At 40.1% G+C, this 12,500-nt stretch overlaps 2 protein-coding genes across 2 annotated transcripts in view; one reads left to right on the top strand and one right to left on the bottom strand.

The window, feature by feature from the left end:
- Positions 1–12,500, bottom strand: part of LOC138058950 (eukaryotic translation initiation factor 3 subunit L-like) — a 46,157-nt gene that overhangs the window by 6,362 nt on the left and 27,295 nt on the right. The window contains exons 15-17 of the mRNA XM_068904417.1: positions 5,412–5,482; positions 2,428–2,527; positions 793–866 (exon numbers count right to left, since the gene is read on the bottom strand). Of these exons, the coding sequence (XP_068760518.1) occupies positions 793–866; positions 2,428–2,527; positions 5,412–5,482 (245 nt within the window). The remainder of the gene's footprint in view (positions 1–792; positions 867–2,427; positions 2,528–5,411; positions 5,483–12,500) is intronic.
- The window catches only part of LOC138058951 (uncharacterized), a 1,765-nt gene continuing 1,538 nt past the window's right edge, over positions 12,274–12,500 (top strand). The window contains exon 1 of the mRNA XM_068904418.1: positions 12,274–12,500. This exon is cut by the window's right edge and continues 592 nt beyond it. Within this exon, the coding sequence (XP_068760519.1) occupies positions 12,274–12,500 (227 nt within the window).

The raw sequence follows: 12,500 nt of genomic DNA, 5'->3' as shown, positions 1-12,500 counted from the left end.
GTACAGATGTAGACGTAGCAGCAAGAATTGGTAAGGCGAGGGTAGCATTTAACATGCTCAAAAACATCTGGGCGTCAACAGAAATCAGGACACAGACAAAGCTGTGCATCTTCAATGCCAATGTAAAATCAGTTCTCTTCTACGGATCTGAGACGTGGAGGCGGACAAGAAAGGCACTCCAGAAGATCCAGGCCTTCATAAATTGTTGCCTGAGACGCATCTTTAAAATTCGGTGGCCTTAGAAAATTCGCAATGAGGAGCTTTGGCAGGGTGGGGAACAACAACCGGTAAGTGAACAGATCTTGAGAAGGAAATGGGGCTGGATTGGTCACACCCTGCGGAAAGCGAAAAACAACATCACCCGGCCAAGGGAAGGGAAGAGGGGACGCCCCAGAAACAGCTGGCGACGGGACACTGATGTGGAACTGAAGCTGATAGGATACAACTGGAAAGAAGGTGAACGAAAAGCCCAAGTTCGAGTTCACTGGCAAGGGGTTGTCGATGGCCTATGCTCCACCTTGGAGTGATGGGCCTAAGTAAGTACGTACTATGGGATGCCCAGGGGGAAATACATATTAATTTGCCCCCTGAGCATCCCATAATGTCTTTCGAAACAATAGAAATCAAAATGGCCACCCTATCTGCAAAAAAGTCAATTAGTTTTAAAAAACCCTGGGAGAGACTTCTGCCTTGGGATGCGAAATGTTCACTTCCGGTTTCCGTCCGTGACTTAAAAGCGTCTGGCTCTCTAAAACCCCTAAGACTACCTTCAAAGGTTTTGTCAGGACCTACCTCCTAATCACTGGAATAAGAGCCTGTTGTGAAACCTCATTCATGAAAACTTTGAGCTGAAGATTAAACGGTTCCTAGGGTGGAAATTTTTTTTCATGAGAAATGATCCACATGGGCTTAAGACAACAAAGACATTTAGCGGGAACAATCACAGGGATAAGTGTTGTATCGTGTGGTCCTTTAAGCAATAAAACCCAATGGAGCATAGAGCGATTTTAAATTGAATGTCGTAATTAATTTGGTTTTGCATTACTTCACTAAGTGATTGGTTCAAAGTTCTCGCGCCGTTTTGCCAACCAATCAGAAGTGAGACCAAAACCAACTGTGGCTCGCGCGTGCACATTTTCCCGCGCTTTGTGTCGGCTACGTGTAATTACTTCGAGTTTTGAATGGCTTACTGGATTGTCCCCGTCCTTTTTGATTGGCCAAAGTAATTACTTTGGTTTTGGTTTTACGACACTCGATTGAAACTCTCTCTATTTCAGCTGACTCTAACCGTGCAAAAATATAATAATGTTATTGTTCCTGATATAAATGTATACACATGAAGTGTGGGTTATAGACGAAAGGATTGATTCCTGCACTTATCTGGACAAATCAAGGTAGGGCATTGCACCGGCATCACAAAGACCATGGGTTGCGAATCCCGTTGAAACCACCTGAATTTTTCAGGTGTCTTTAGAGACATTTGCTTGACAATTGCTTAAATTATCCAGATGAGTGCGAGGATCATACCAAAAATGTCATTGGAGTAATAAACGCTTTACACGAAAAGAGCCTGATTTTTTTTCCTTTTTCAGTCGCTCTACCTTCAACAATGCATTGAAAGTTCATATTTAACCTGATCACTCACAATCTTAAAAAAACTTGACTTTAATGTACTCTGAGGAATGCAAAATAGTCGTGTATCTGTCGTTTTTAAACACCGTGATTGTTCTTCATGGAATCCAGTCTCCTTTGCAGCAGTTTTTTGGGATGTCACGCAACGCTCCCCCTAGAGAAACTTTGGGGGGAGCGTTGCGTGACATCCCAAAAAACGGCTGCGAATGAGTCTACATGGAATCCGACAAGACAGGGTCCACGAAGAGGGAAGCTAAACAGGAAGGATCGCTTTCGAGTCTGTTGCTAAGTGAAATTTTCCACGGGATGAATGAAACGAAAGAATTGGAAAATGTTTTTTTCTCCCACACCACTGGGGCCTAGGTAAAGTCAGGTGACCTTTAGCGGGCAGTTGTTTATGTTGCTTTCGCCGTAACAGACATTTTCCCACCCACCCGCCCAGAGATTTTCAAGTTTGCGCTTGTATTTTCGGTACTCGGTTTTGTACAACTATTGAGTAGTTTGCCTGAAGCTATTTGTATACATACTTCAGTATAATTTTATGTGAACTGTATGTTTTTCGTTGAGATTACAATAAAGGCCATGCTGTGGCGGTCGACTTGGCACAGGTACCAGTGGTGTGCGAGAACGAATACAACCTTTCTTTCATCAGTTTAACAAAGCACAAGATCCCTTGAACAATGAAACAGTAGTATTATAGTCGAAAAGAAACAACCTTTGAGGCTGTTAGTTTGAGAACTGAACAGGTCGCTTTTTTGGCTATTCTTAGGACACGAGACGGTACAGCATACCCACCCTGCTGAAGTTGGCTGGCGGTGCATCAAAGTTAGGAGGTACAGGTGAGATGAACTTGGGGCAGGCATAAGAAAATAACTCCTCAAATATCTGTATGTCTCTATAAAAAAAGGGAAAACAACCAAAGCATTATTCACTTGTACTGAAAGAAATGATACACCAAAACCCCGGTGAATGAAATTAATTAACAATTATTCGCCGAAGGCGAAGTGATTATCGGTGTATATTCACCGAGACGAAGTCGAGGTAAATATTCACCGATAATCACTGAGCCTGAGGCGAATAATTGTTTTAGTATAAATACACAGGTGATTATTTCAAAAAAGAGGAAAAAAAAAAACATTTCAACGCGAAATCATCTTCACTTACAGTGGCAAAACGACTACTGGCAGCCATTTTTTCCGTCGAGGTGATTATCGGCTGATAATCCGAGATAGCGAGCATATGAGAGCGTGCGATTTTGTATAATCACCTGTGTACTTATACTAAAGATATTTACGATCAGAACGGCACGATTCAACTGGATGACCAGCGGACTATACATGGAAACAAGGCCAATTTCAGACCCACTGCTATTCATTGGCAAAGTCACCTGCTAAACATTTCAAGATAGCTGACCAAAGTTTTGCTTGAAAACATGTTAGGTGTCTCACGTATCACCTCATCCTGGACGTCGTTGAGGCAACAATTTTAGGTCGCTGAATGTTGACCAAAATTGCCAGAGCGCCGGTTTATGCAGGGCAAATAGAACGTATTCATAAATGGCCGCCAAGAAATTATTCTTTCGTCCTTGTGCTAATTATCCTCACTAGCCTCAATATGGAACAAAAATTCTTTAGAATTTTGTTCGTGCTAAAGAGGCTAGTGAGGATGATTAGCATAAAAACAAACTTAGCCGCCATTTATGAATACCGAATACCTCAAATTCAGGACTTCCGCACGCTTTAAGTGCTCATACCAAGCTTAACATAATACTATACACCGACATTGCAAGCTTTGATTATCACTGTTTGTCGTCTACCGCTGGCCTGGTTCGCACTCGCACTTGCAGCACGAAAATAAAATGTGCAGACGTAGTCAATCTATGTTTTCAAGATGGCGCTGGTAGCTGATGCCATATTATATTCAACTTAGGGTGCGTTCGATTGACCACATTCCGGAATAAGAATACGTGGAATAGAGTTAGGAATTCTCCGTTTTACGGAGATTCACGTAAAATTGTCAAACACCTGCTAAAATGGTATTTTAATCATATCTTTATTGTTTTTGTTGCTTCAAAACGCCAGACATACCGCTTTAAATCATCACTCCACGTATTCTTATTCCGGAATAGGGTCAATCGAACACACCCTTTAACTCTCTCATTGGACAAGTGTTTTCACCTTGCTTCCGCATTTGAGCTGTATATGTGAACCAGAGTACTGTATTACAAGATGTAAAATTCCGCCCTGTGACTTACAAACTAAAGGCCCCAGTTTCTGCAATTTATGGCACATGCATACTAAAGTGGAAAAAACGTGGGCTATGAGGGCTGCTTTCACTGTTTACCACAACAAAGCAGAGGCAACATATGAAGGCGCATAAGCTTGTCGTTAGCTCGAGGAACATTCACAGCATCTCCGTAGCATGTGCGGCTGGCGGGATATTTTATCGCGGGATTATTTAAAGGGGCTATATCACGTTATTTTATGGTGTTTCGCGGAAATCTTTAATGCAATTCCTTTACCGATAAAATTATCGTTACATCACAAACGAAATGATTCCGAGAAAAAAATACGACCTTTATCCAGGCGATTTCTCATAAACTCGAAAAACGTCGGGCCGACTTTTTTCAAGATTACCCAAATGTAATCCCGTTTCAATCTTGTCCATACACATCCATGCTTCTCTTTTCTTTTGTAGTATTTCTTTTGTGTTGTTCAACAGCTTTAAGTGGTTATTGCAATGTTTCATTATACTTTTTGGGCATTTTGGGAATCATGGAATTTTATCATTTTGCGTGACATAGCCCCTTTTATTAAACAAACGCGGATAAATCTATGGTTACTCCGTTGTGTTTTAGATGGGACATGCGCCAATTAGATTATCTCGTTGCGTTTTGGCCGCGAGTGAAAATCCCTCGCGGCCACAGCACAACAGAGCAACCATCGATTTACTCGCACGTCTTTAAATAACTCCGCGATAAAATATCCAGTCAGCTACGCAGGCTGCAGATCAACGGCAGCGATCTTAACAGAAAGCACCAAAACATTGGCAGCGAATGCCAAATGTTTCTGGAAAAGTCGGCTAGCAAGGAAGAATGACAAGAGCTATGCATATGCCAATATCTGGCTCGGAACAAGATTATTTTTCGAGTTTTTCAGATCTGTACATTTAAGTGTAAGAAGTTTTGGGCATGCACATTTTTCAAAGCGCTAACTGATGTTTTAAAAGATTTCAAATTTAACTTGAACGCCGGGATTTTCTAAATCATTCAAGTTTAGACACAGAATTGCTGTAGTAGGTAGAAAGTGTTTGAAATGTTGTTTTCTCATTATTGATTAATTACAGTATTTGGACTGTTACCGTTTTCATTCCTTTTTAACGTGTTTCTGTAACATTAGTAAGTAGTTTGCCGTTAATTAACGCCTCTTGTACTAACAAATTGTACTGATGATTAAGACGCTGTTCGTCTCGCGTTTGTTGCTTGTATTCAGTTCTTGGGTCACGAGTAAAAACCAGCCGTAACATGCGACATGGCTCTCGACCGATCTGTGAGAAACAGGTCGTTATGGATTTTGTGAAACAGGCCACCTTCAAAATATCAATATTCATCTTGCTAGTGAGGCAGAGAGGACAAAAACAATACGAACATGTTGGAATGAATGCGTAAAATATCGGCATAACATCCACTTTCCTTTGTCGTTGTCCTCCAAATCTCTCTTTCAAGCTGACTTTTACTAAATCGAAAGTGGCATATTCAACTACAGTTATAAAACACTTACCCTTTCTGTAATCTTTGCATCTTATCATTATATTTCTCACGGAGCTGAGAGAGAACATTTTCATCAATCCGCTGCGATACAAAGAAAGAAAGAAAAAACAGTCGGCATTTATCACTTGCAGATCGGAAAGAATTATGAATCTTAGGGCGCGTTCGATTGACCCTATTCCGGAATAAGAATACGTGGAGTGATGATTAAAACGGTATCTTTGGCGCGTTTCGAAGCTGCAAGGATGATAAAAATATGTTTAAAATAGCATTTTAGCAAATGTTGACAATTTGAATGTGAATCTCCGCAAAAACGAAGGATTTCCAACTTGTATTCCATGTATTCCTATTCCGGAATACGGTCAATCGAACGCACCCTTATTCTTTGTTCTATTCATTAGACATAAAAATACTGGAAACTAGTTGCTTCGGGGACGGGCGAAAGGAACAACACGATCTCGCCCGTGAATTCGCGATTATCCTGTTAATTTGCTTTGAATTCACTATTATCGTGAATTTTGGACACTGTGTCCAAGGACTTGTGACAACAGAGAAAATAAGGAAATAAAATAATCATATGCGTGGACGGGACTTGAAACCGGAGTTTCTACTCTATCGGAACCGCTTCTTTCCCCTTTACTACTGAAGATCAAGACACAGCCTTTCTCAAGAACACATTTAAGTCTACCATAGAATATCGCTGCTGAAGAGTAAGGCTTAAGCTAGATTAATAATTTAGGCCTAAGCTTTGATTTTAAAATGTTTAGCTTTGCCGTGCAGTTTGGAAACCGACCTTTTGTAATGTTGTTTGTTTGCGAGTGATAATACATCATTATCAAATAGTGTTTAAAATATTGTCCGTGAGCAGCTAGCGGTGTGGTGGTCAAGTGGTTAGGTGACGGGTTAACAATGAACATTTCCAGGGCAAGGATCACTTCTCTCTTTTTGTTAAAAAAGCCTCTGGTTTGCAGATTAAACAATTGAGGGCATCAACGATACCTTTGCTGTACGTTGAACGGGGGCGTAGTCAATCGAACGTTCGGCAATCGAACTACATCGCTCAATTGAGTTCGATTGGGTTCGGAAATCGAACATAATCGAACGTTCGAAAATCGAACACTTCAACAATCGAACACAAAACCAATTTCATCTGGTCTGAATCAAAGCGTTGCGGTAAAATAGGTAAAATAGGTTATGCATGAGCTTCAACCTTTAATGAAACGTTAACTGATCTACATCTTGTTTGAAATTGTTTAAAGCTTTAGCGGCGGCATTTCGTAAAGTAGATGCGAATTTTAAATCCTTTTTGACAGAAGCTTAAATCACGCACTAGGAACTCATTGAATTGTCGCGTTAATTTTCTAATAAGGCGGAGAAAAAGCAAAGCCAGACTTAAACTTCAGTAAAGTTGTTTAAAGCTCGCGCTGTGGCCTTTTCGTAAAGAGTTGTTTCTTTCATACCGGTAGTTCTTTTTTCCTCATTTGATAGTTTGAATGGGCGGCGCTTTCACAAAGGAGGTGCCAATTTTTGAAGTAACATCACTTGGTTGGAAAATACGTAGTAAGAAGTTTACCTGACAAGGCTTCAGAACATTTTTTCTTTTTTTTATAACCAGTTTTGTCTAGTCATGAATTCTCGTATTAATTTCCAATAAGGAGAAAAAGCAAAGTTAGCACTGAGTTTTTTACAACAAAAAACAATTTACAAGGTGACTTTATTACCTTAATCAAAAGAACGCTTTTTTTTCAGGGGGGTCAAAGTCCGCGAAAGGGGGTCCATATCCCCTAGGGGATCTGGACCGGGAAGGAAGGATAAGGGGGGGGGGAGGGGTTCAAATCCGCTGTGACACCGGTGTGAAACTAACCATTCAGGAAACTGTGAAAAACGGAACTTTAGCCTGTCTAGAAAAGGCGGTTTAATGTGCTGTTCATGTTATCCAGTATTTTGAATTTATCAGATTTGAATCACCTAAACACTAAAGATTTTAGCTAATTGTTATGTGTTAATATCTTTTGCACTCGCCCTAAAACGCAGTTAAAAGAGTGAAATCCTTCCAATTCTTTTGAGACTGAAAGCTTATCAATTTTTTGTATGCCGTTTTGTTTTTCTGCCGAACAATATCAAACTAATCGCGTCGATTTAGTTCGATTGCGTTCGGTAATCGAACTTAATCGAACTCACCGAAAAGTTTCAGTTCGATTACCGAACCAATCGAACGTCAATCGAACGATTGAGGGCTTGATTCTAGAATACCCCCTCACTTACATTCAACCGTAGAAACCTGCTACCGCAGTCCCGCAGTTTACTTGTGGTACCGCAGTCCCGCAGTGGAGCGTAATTTACATATGTACTCGACATTCAGCACTGCCAGCGCAGTCCCGCAGTGGTCGAATCTTTCACTGTTGTTATGGCAATTTTCAAAACCCGGAACCAGGGCAATGTCGCCCGAAACTGTATCGATGTCTTCATGTGTATTCTAGCGACTTACGATAAGACTACGTTCATCGAAAACAATAAACAAGTAACGTTATTCTGCCCCTAACTTCATTTTTCACAAGATCGTGGAAAGAAAATAGCACTCGTTTACTGATTAAGCCTAAGCCCCCGTTTCAGTGATTAGGCGTAAACTCTCTTTTAACATTATAGCTTTCATTTTACGGTTCGGTTAACTACACTTTTCACAAGTTCGTGTGAAGAAAATAGCACTCGTTTACTGATTAAGCCTAAGCGCTCGTTGCAGTGATTAGGCCTAAGCACTCTTTTAACATTTTAGCTTTCAATTTACGGTTTGGTTAACGACACCATTTAGGTGTATTCCTTTACTAGCGCAGTCCCGCAGTGGAGCGTAATTTACATATGTACTCGACATTCAGCACTGCCACCGCTGTCCCGCAGTGGTCAAATCTTTCACTGTTGTTATGTGTATTCTAGCTACTTTAGATGAGACTACGTACATCAAAAACAATTTTTTGATTGCACCTGTTGGTGGAAAGAACAATAGCGAATAACTCCTTTCGGAATTTGCCTCTATTATCATGCAAAACTTGAGCTACATTTTTCTCCTTATTCTCGCAGGACTTGGCAAAGGAGGTGACACTTTTTATCTTAAGAATCAACTCTCGAGGATATCGATCTCAATGACACGTGCTTCGTGAATTAAACCGGCTCCAGTTACGACGAAACAAACGAATTTTCTTACGGCATTGTCTTTAAAGTCGTTTTGATAATAGGTCATCCACATTGAGTTGAACTGTCTTGTGTATAGGTTACGGGTGTTTGTGTGGCCCTCTCGGAACACCGCGGTTTTTTTAAACCTATGACAACTTGGGTTCCCTTCTCGTTCATATTCTTCGCAATATTCTAAGTTCCTATTCGCAACGCTATATCGCTTCTTTCTTGCAATAATTTAACTACCATTTACAACCCTTGTTACTAAAGTTATGCCCGTTTTTCCCTTGGGATGTCAGCCTGAGCATTAAATTTCCTCCTTTACTTTTTCCAGCTGTTTCATTTATTATCTTCCACTTTTCACACGTTACAGTTATCATTCCACTAATGGATTGCCCTTTCAACATTTTCGTCACAAAAAATCATGAATTTCATCATACACTCCGAGGCAAATACAATCATACTTTTGAAACAGCTTATTGGCATCATACTTTTGACATGATTACACTTCACTTCCGGTTTTTGCGCCACTTAAATGCGCCGGCTTTTACAACGCATTTTTCTACAGTAGTAGATAATCACAGCTTTTGAGTGAAGCATAGTTTTCAGTGTAGTCCTCCATTTCAGTACACGCCTTATTAACAGTTTCATGTGCCTTTTTTATAAGACAGGACTTAATTCAAACATATTCAATTTTTGGAGGTAAAATGCGCAGCATGTATCATTTCACATGGTGTTGACTTTCTCTGTTTCTATACACGCTTGGAATCATCAACAAAAACAGGCTTCATTAAAAATATTAAAAATGTCAAACTTTTTGGGTGCGATAAGTGGGCCGCATTTCCTGTCGACTTCACTTTTCACCTCTAACTTCATGATTATATGACAACATACTACTGTCTTCTATCATTAAAAGGGACACCACTGGTGGAGATAGTGGTCTCCAAAAGTATAAAAAAGATAATTCAACTCATTCTTTTGCAACCGCTTATTGGCTTCATACTCAGGGTTTTTCACATTTCACATGATTACAGTTTATTTCCGTCTGCTTTCTGCGTTGTTTAAAGGCGCCGGCGTTTACATCTCATTTGTCGCTAATACAGTGGTAAATAGTCACCGCTTTTGAGTGAGGCATACTTTTCCTTTTTTTCTCCAAAATGACCTTTTTGGATTCTGCCAAACTTGACTTTTTTTTAAGTGTTTGGCCCATTTTCCTGCTTATAACATGTCGTTTGACGCAATATAGAGTGTCTTCCTCTATTTCAGAAACGGCTCCCTTTCTTAACACAAGACTTCAAACATATTCACGTTTTGGGCGTAAAATGCGCCGCATGTATAATTTCACACTGTGTGTTGACTTTCTGTTTCCGAGACACGCTTCGAATCATGATATTAAAAACAAAAATTCACACCTCTAACTTAATGATTCTAGAACAAAACACAACTGCGTTCTATTATTAGGAAAAGCGACACCATTGGTCGAGGTCGTCTCGGTGCCGTTTTCTCCCAATGAATAAATACGCTCTATCCGGCTCATTACCGTCATCATTGGTCTCTTGTGCGAGTATTCAACTTATTCTGTGTTCTTTATCGGTGCCTTAAATATCAATCAAAACGATGTATGCCGCCTCCAAAATCAACAAACAGCACAAGCAAACGTGGATAAACCTTCAAAGGCGCTTAAATTCTGTTCAATTCTCGTACGAAACGTTATTCCCTAACCAAGATGTTTACAGTTTCATTAAGAATAAGGCTGTTTCTGTTGGAAGCTCCGAAGGATATTTTATTCCTTCGTTGTTGACCACTACGGCATTTTTACTCGCGTGTAACAAAGCACAAGTGGACACCATATCGCACAAACAACCACTGAATGTTTTCAGCATCTTTGTGGGGTATCCAGGCACTGGTAAGTACCTTTTACTCTCGCACATTTCCATGACCTAGAGATATTGATTTGACGGTATTTCTAACAGTTCATTTGCGGGTTTGGTCTACGGTTATGTTTAGCATTGGGTTGCTTATAGACTAAATTATGAAAATAAGCGCTTACCCTTTCTTCACAAGAGTCATTTTCCTTTCTATCCACTATAATCAAAACTGTTAAGCAAATGCATCGGAGTCTTAAACTGATCCACTTTGTGCTTTTGGGTGCTGACTTTTTCAATTCCGAAATTACCATTACTGAACCTCAAGCGCCGATTTTCTTAATTGTTGGTTTAGCCATTGGCGAGCTTTTATTTAAGGTCGGGGTATGTCAATGATTAAAGTGTACCGCGTTGATGTGCCCAACTCTTAGCATACGGCTACGGGTCAAACATTAACTTAAACGACGAATGATTGATTTCGGGTTAGTGAACTTTCATGTGAACTCTTCTACGTTCCGTGTACGTACGATATCAAGTATCTCTTTTTCACTTTCTTACACACTGTATACTTCGTGCTGCAAAAGAAACAACAGATTAGGGCTAAACACTCTTTTACAATTATACCTTCATTTTACGGTTCGGCTAACTGCACTTTTTTTACGAGATTGTTTGAAGAAAAGAGCACTGGTCACTGACTGGTTAAGGCCTAAGTTAAGCACTCTTTTAACAGTTTACCTTTCATTTTACGGTTCCTTTACCTACACATTTTCCGACAGGGTGTGAAGAATATAGCACTCGTTTACTGATTAAGCCTAAGCGCTCGCTTCAGTGATTTGACCGAAGTTAAGGTTCGTTTTCCTGCACTTTTTTTTTTGAAGAATATAGCACTCATTTCAGGATTAAGCGTAAGCTTTCGTTTTCCTGGTTTAGCCTAAGCTCCCTGTTCAAATGTTAGCTTTGATTTTTCGCTTCGGTGAACTACAGTTTCGTTCTTTTGTGAATCTACAGCACACTAAGGGCGCGTTCGATTGACCCTATTCCGGAATAAGCATAAACGGAGTGATGATTTAAAACGGAATGTGTAGCGTTTTGAAGCAGCAAAGACAATATAGATATGTTTAAAATAGCATACTAGCGGGTGTTTGACAATTTTAATGTGAATCTCCATAAAAACGAAGGATTTCCAACTTCTATTCCATGTGTTCCTATTCCGGAATACGGTCAATCGAACGCACCCTAAGAAAACTATAATTTCTCAATTACTTTACCACCACGGATGTCATCATCTCTTATTAACTCCACCCCTTTGTAAACAACAACAGCATGGTTGATGCAATTTCCTTATGATAGTTACTTTAGTTTATAAATAAATCAATAAATTGCCACTTAGCCATGAAATTGTAAGCTGATTGTAGTCGCGAAGCAGCGTACCCAGGTAGCCGTGTACTTTCCATATGCAAATATCTCATAGCTATGGGGGTGAGTTTTGCACCACCGCTTTGCCTCGTAGCCATAGTTCTTCCGGATCACAATTGGAGTGGCGGTTATTCAGCAGTAACTCCAAAATAATGAACACCACCAGTCAAATCCACAATATACAGAAAACCGAATTATAAACACCAACGGAACTTACATGGATAAACGTTTTTTCATAGCTCGCCTGAACACCGTGAATATTCATAAACATGACGCCTCCCAGACACGAGAACATTTTGCATACTGTAAGAGCGTTAAAACGGTTACTCGGTATGAACTGACCCGAGATGGCGCTTTTTGTGATCATTATTTTCAAGTTAATATTCATACCAGTATGGTCCTCCTAGTTACCAATGGGAATACGACATGTTGCTAATTTCTTCCATAGGCAATTCCTCTGCAGTCCAGTGCGCTGCACAGGATCCTCTAGAAGACCTCGAACTGGCCGACTCCATAATAAGCAAGACTCCCTCTTCAGGATTTAGCAAAATGCTTGCCAACAACAAGAAAGGTTTTGTACTTTCTTCTGAGATTTTCGACATTCTGAACAAACTCTTGAAATCAGACGAAGAGAACGCGACGGGAGATGTTCA

The sequence above is a fragment of the Montipora capricornis genome, chromosome 8 (assembly GCF_036669925.1).
Source record: "Montipora capricornis isolate CH-2021 chromosome 8, ASM3666992v2, whole genome shotgun sequence".
NCBI lineage: Eukaryota > Metazoa > Cnidaria > Anthozoa > Scleractinia > Acroporidae > Montipora > Montipora capricornis.
Note: the sequence above shows the minus strand (reverse complement) of the source record. Positions and strands in the feature narration are given on the sequence as shown.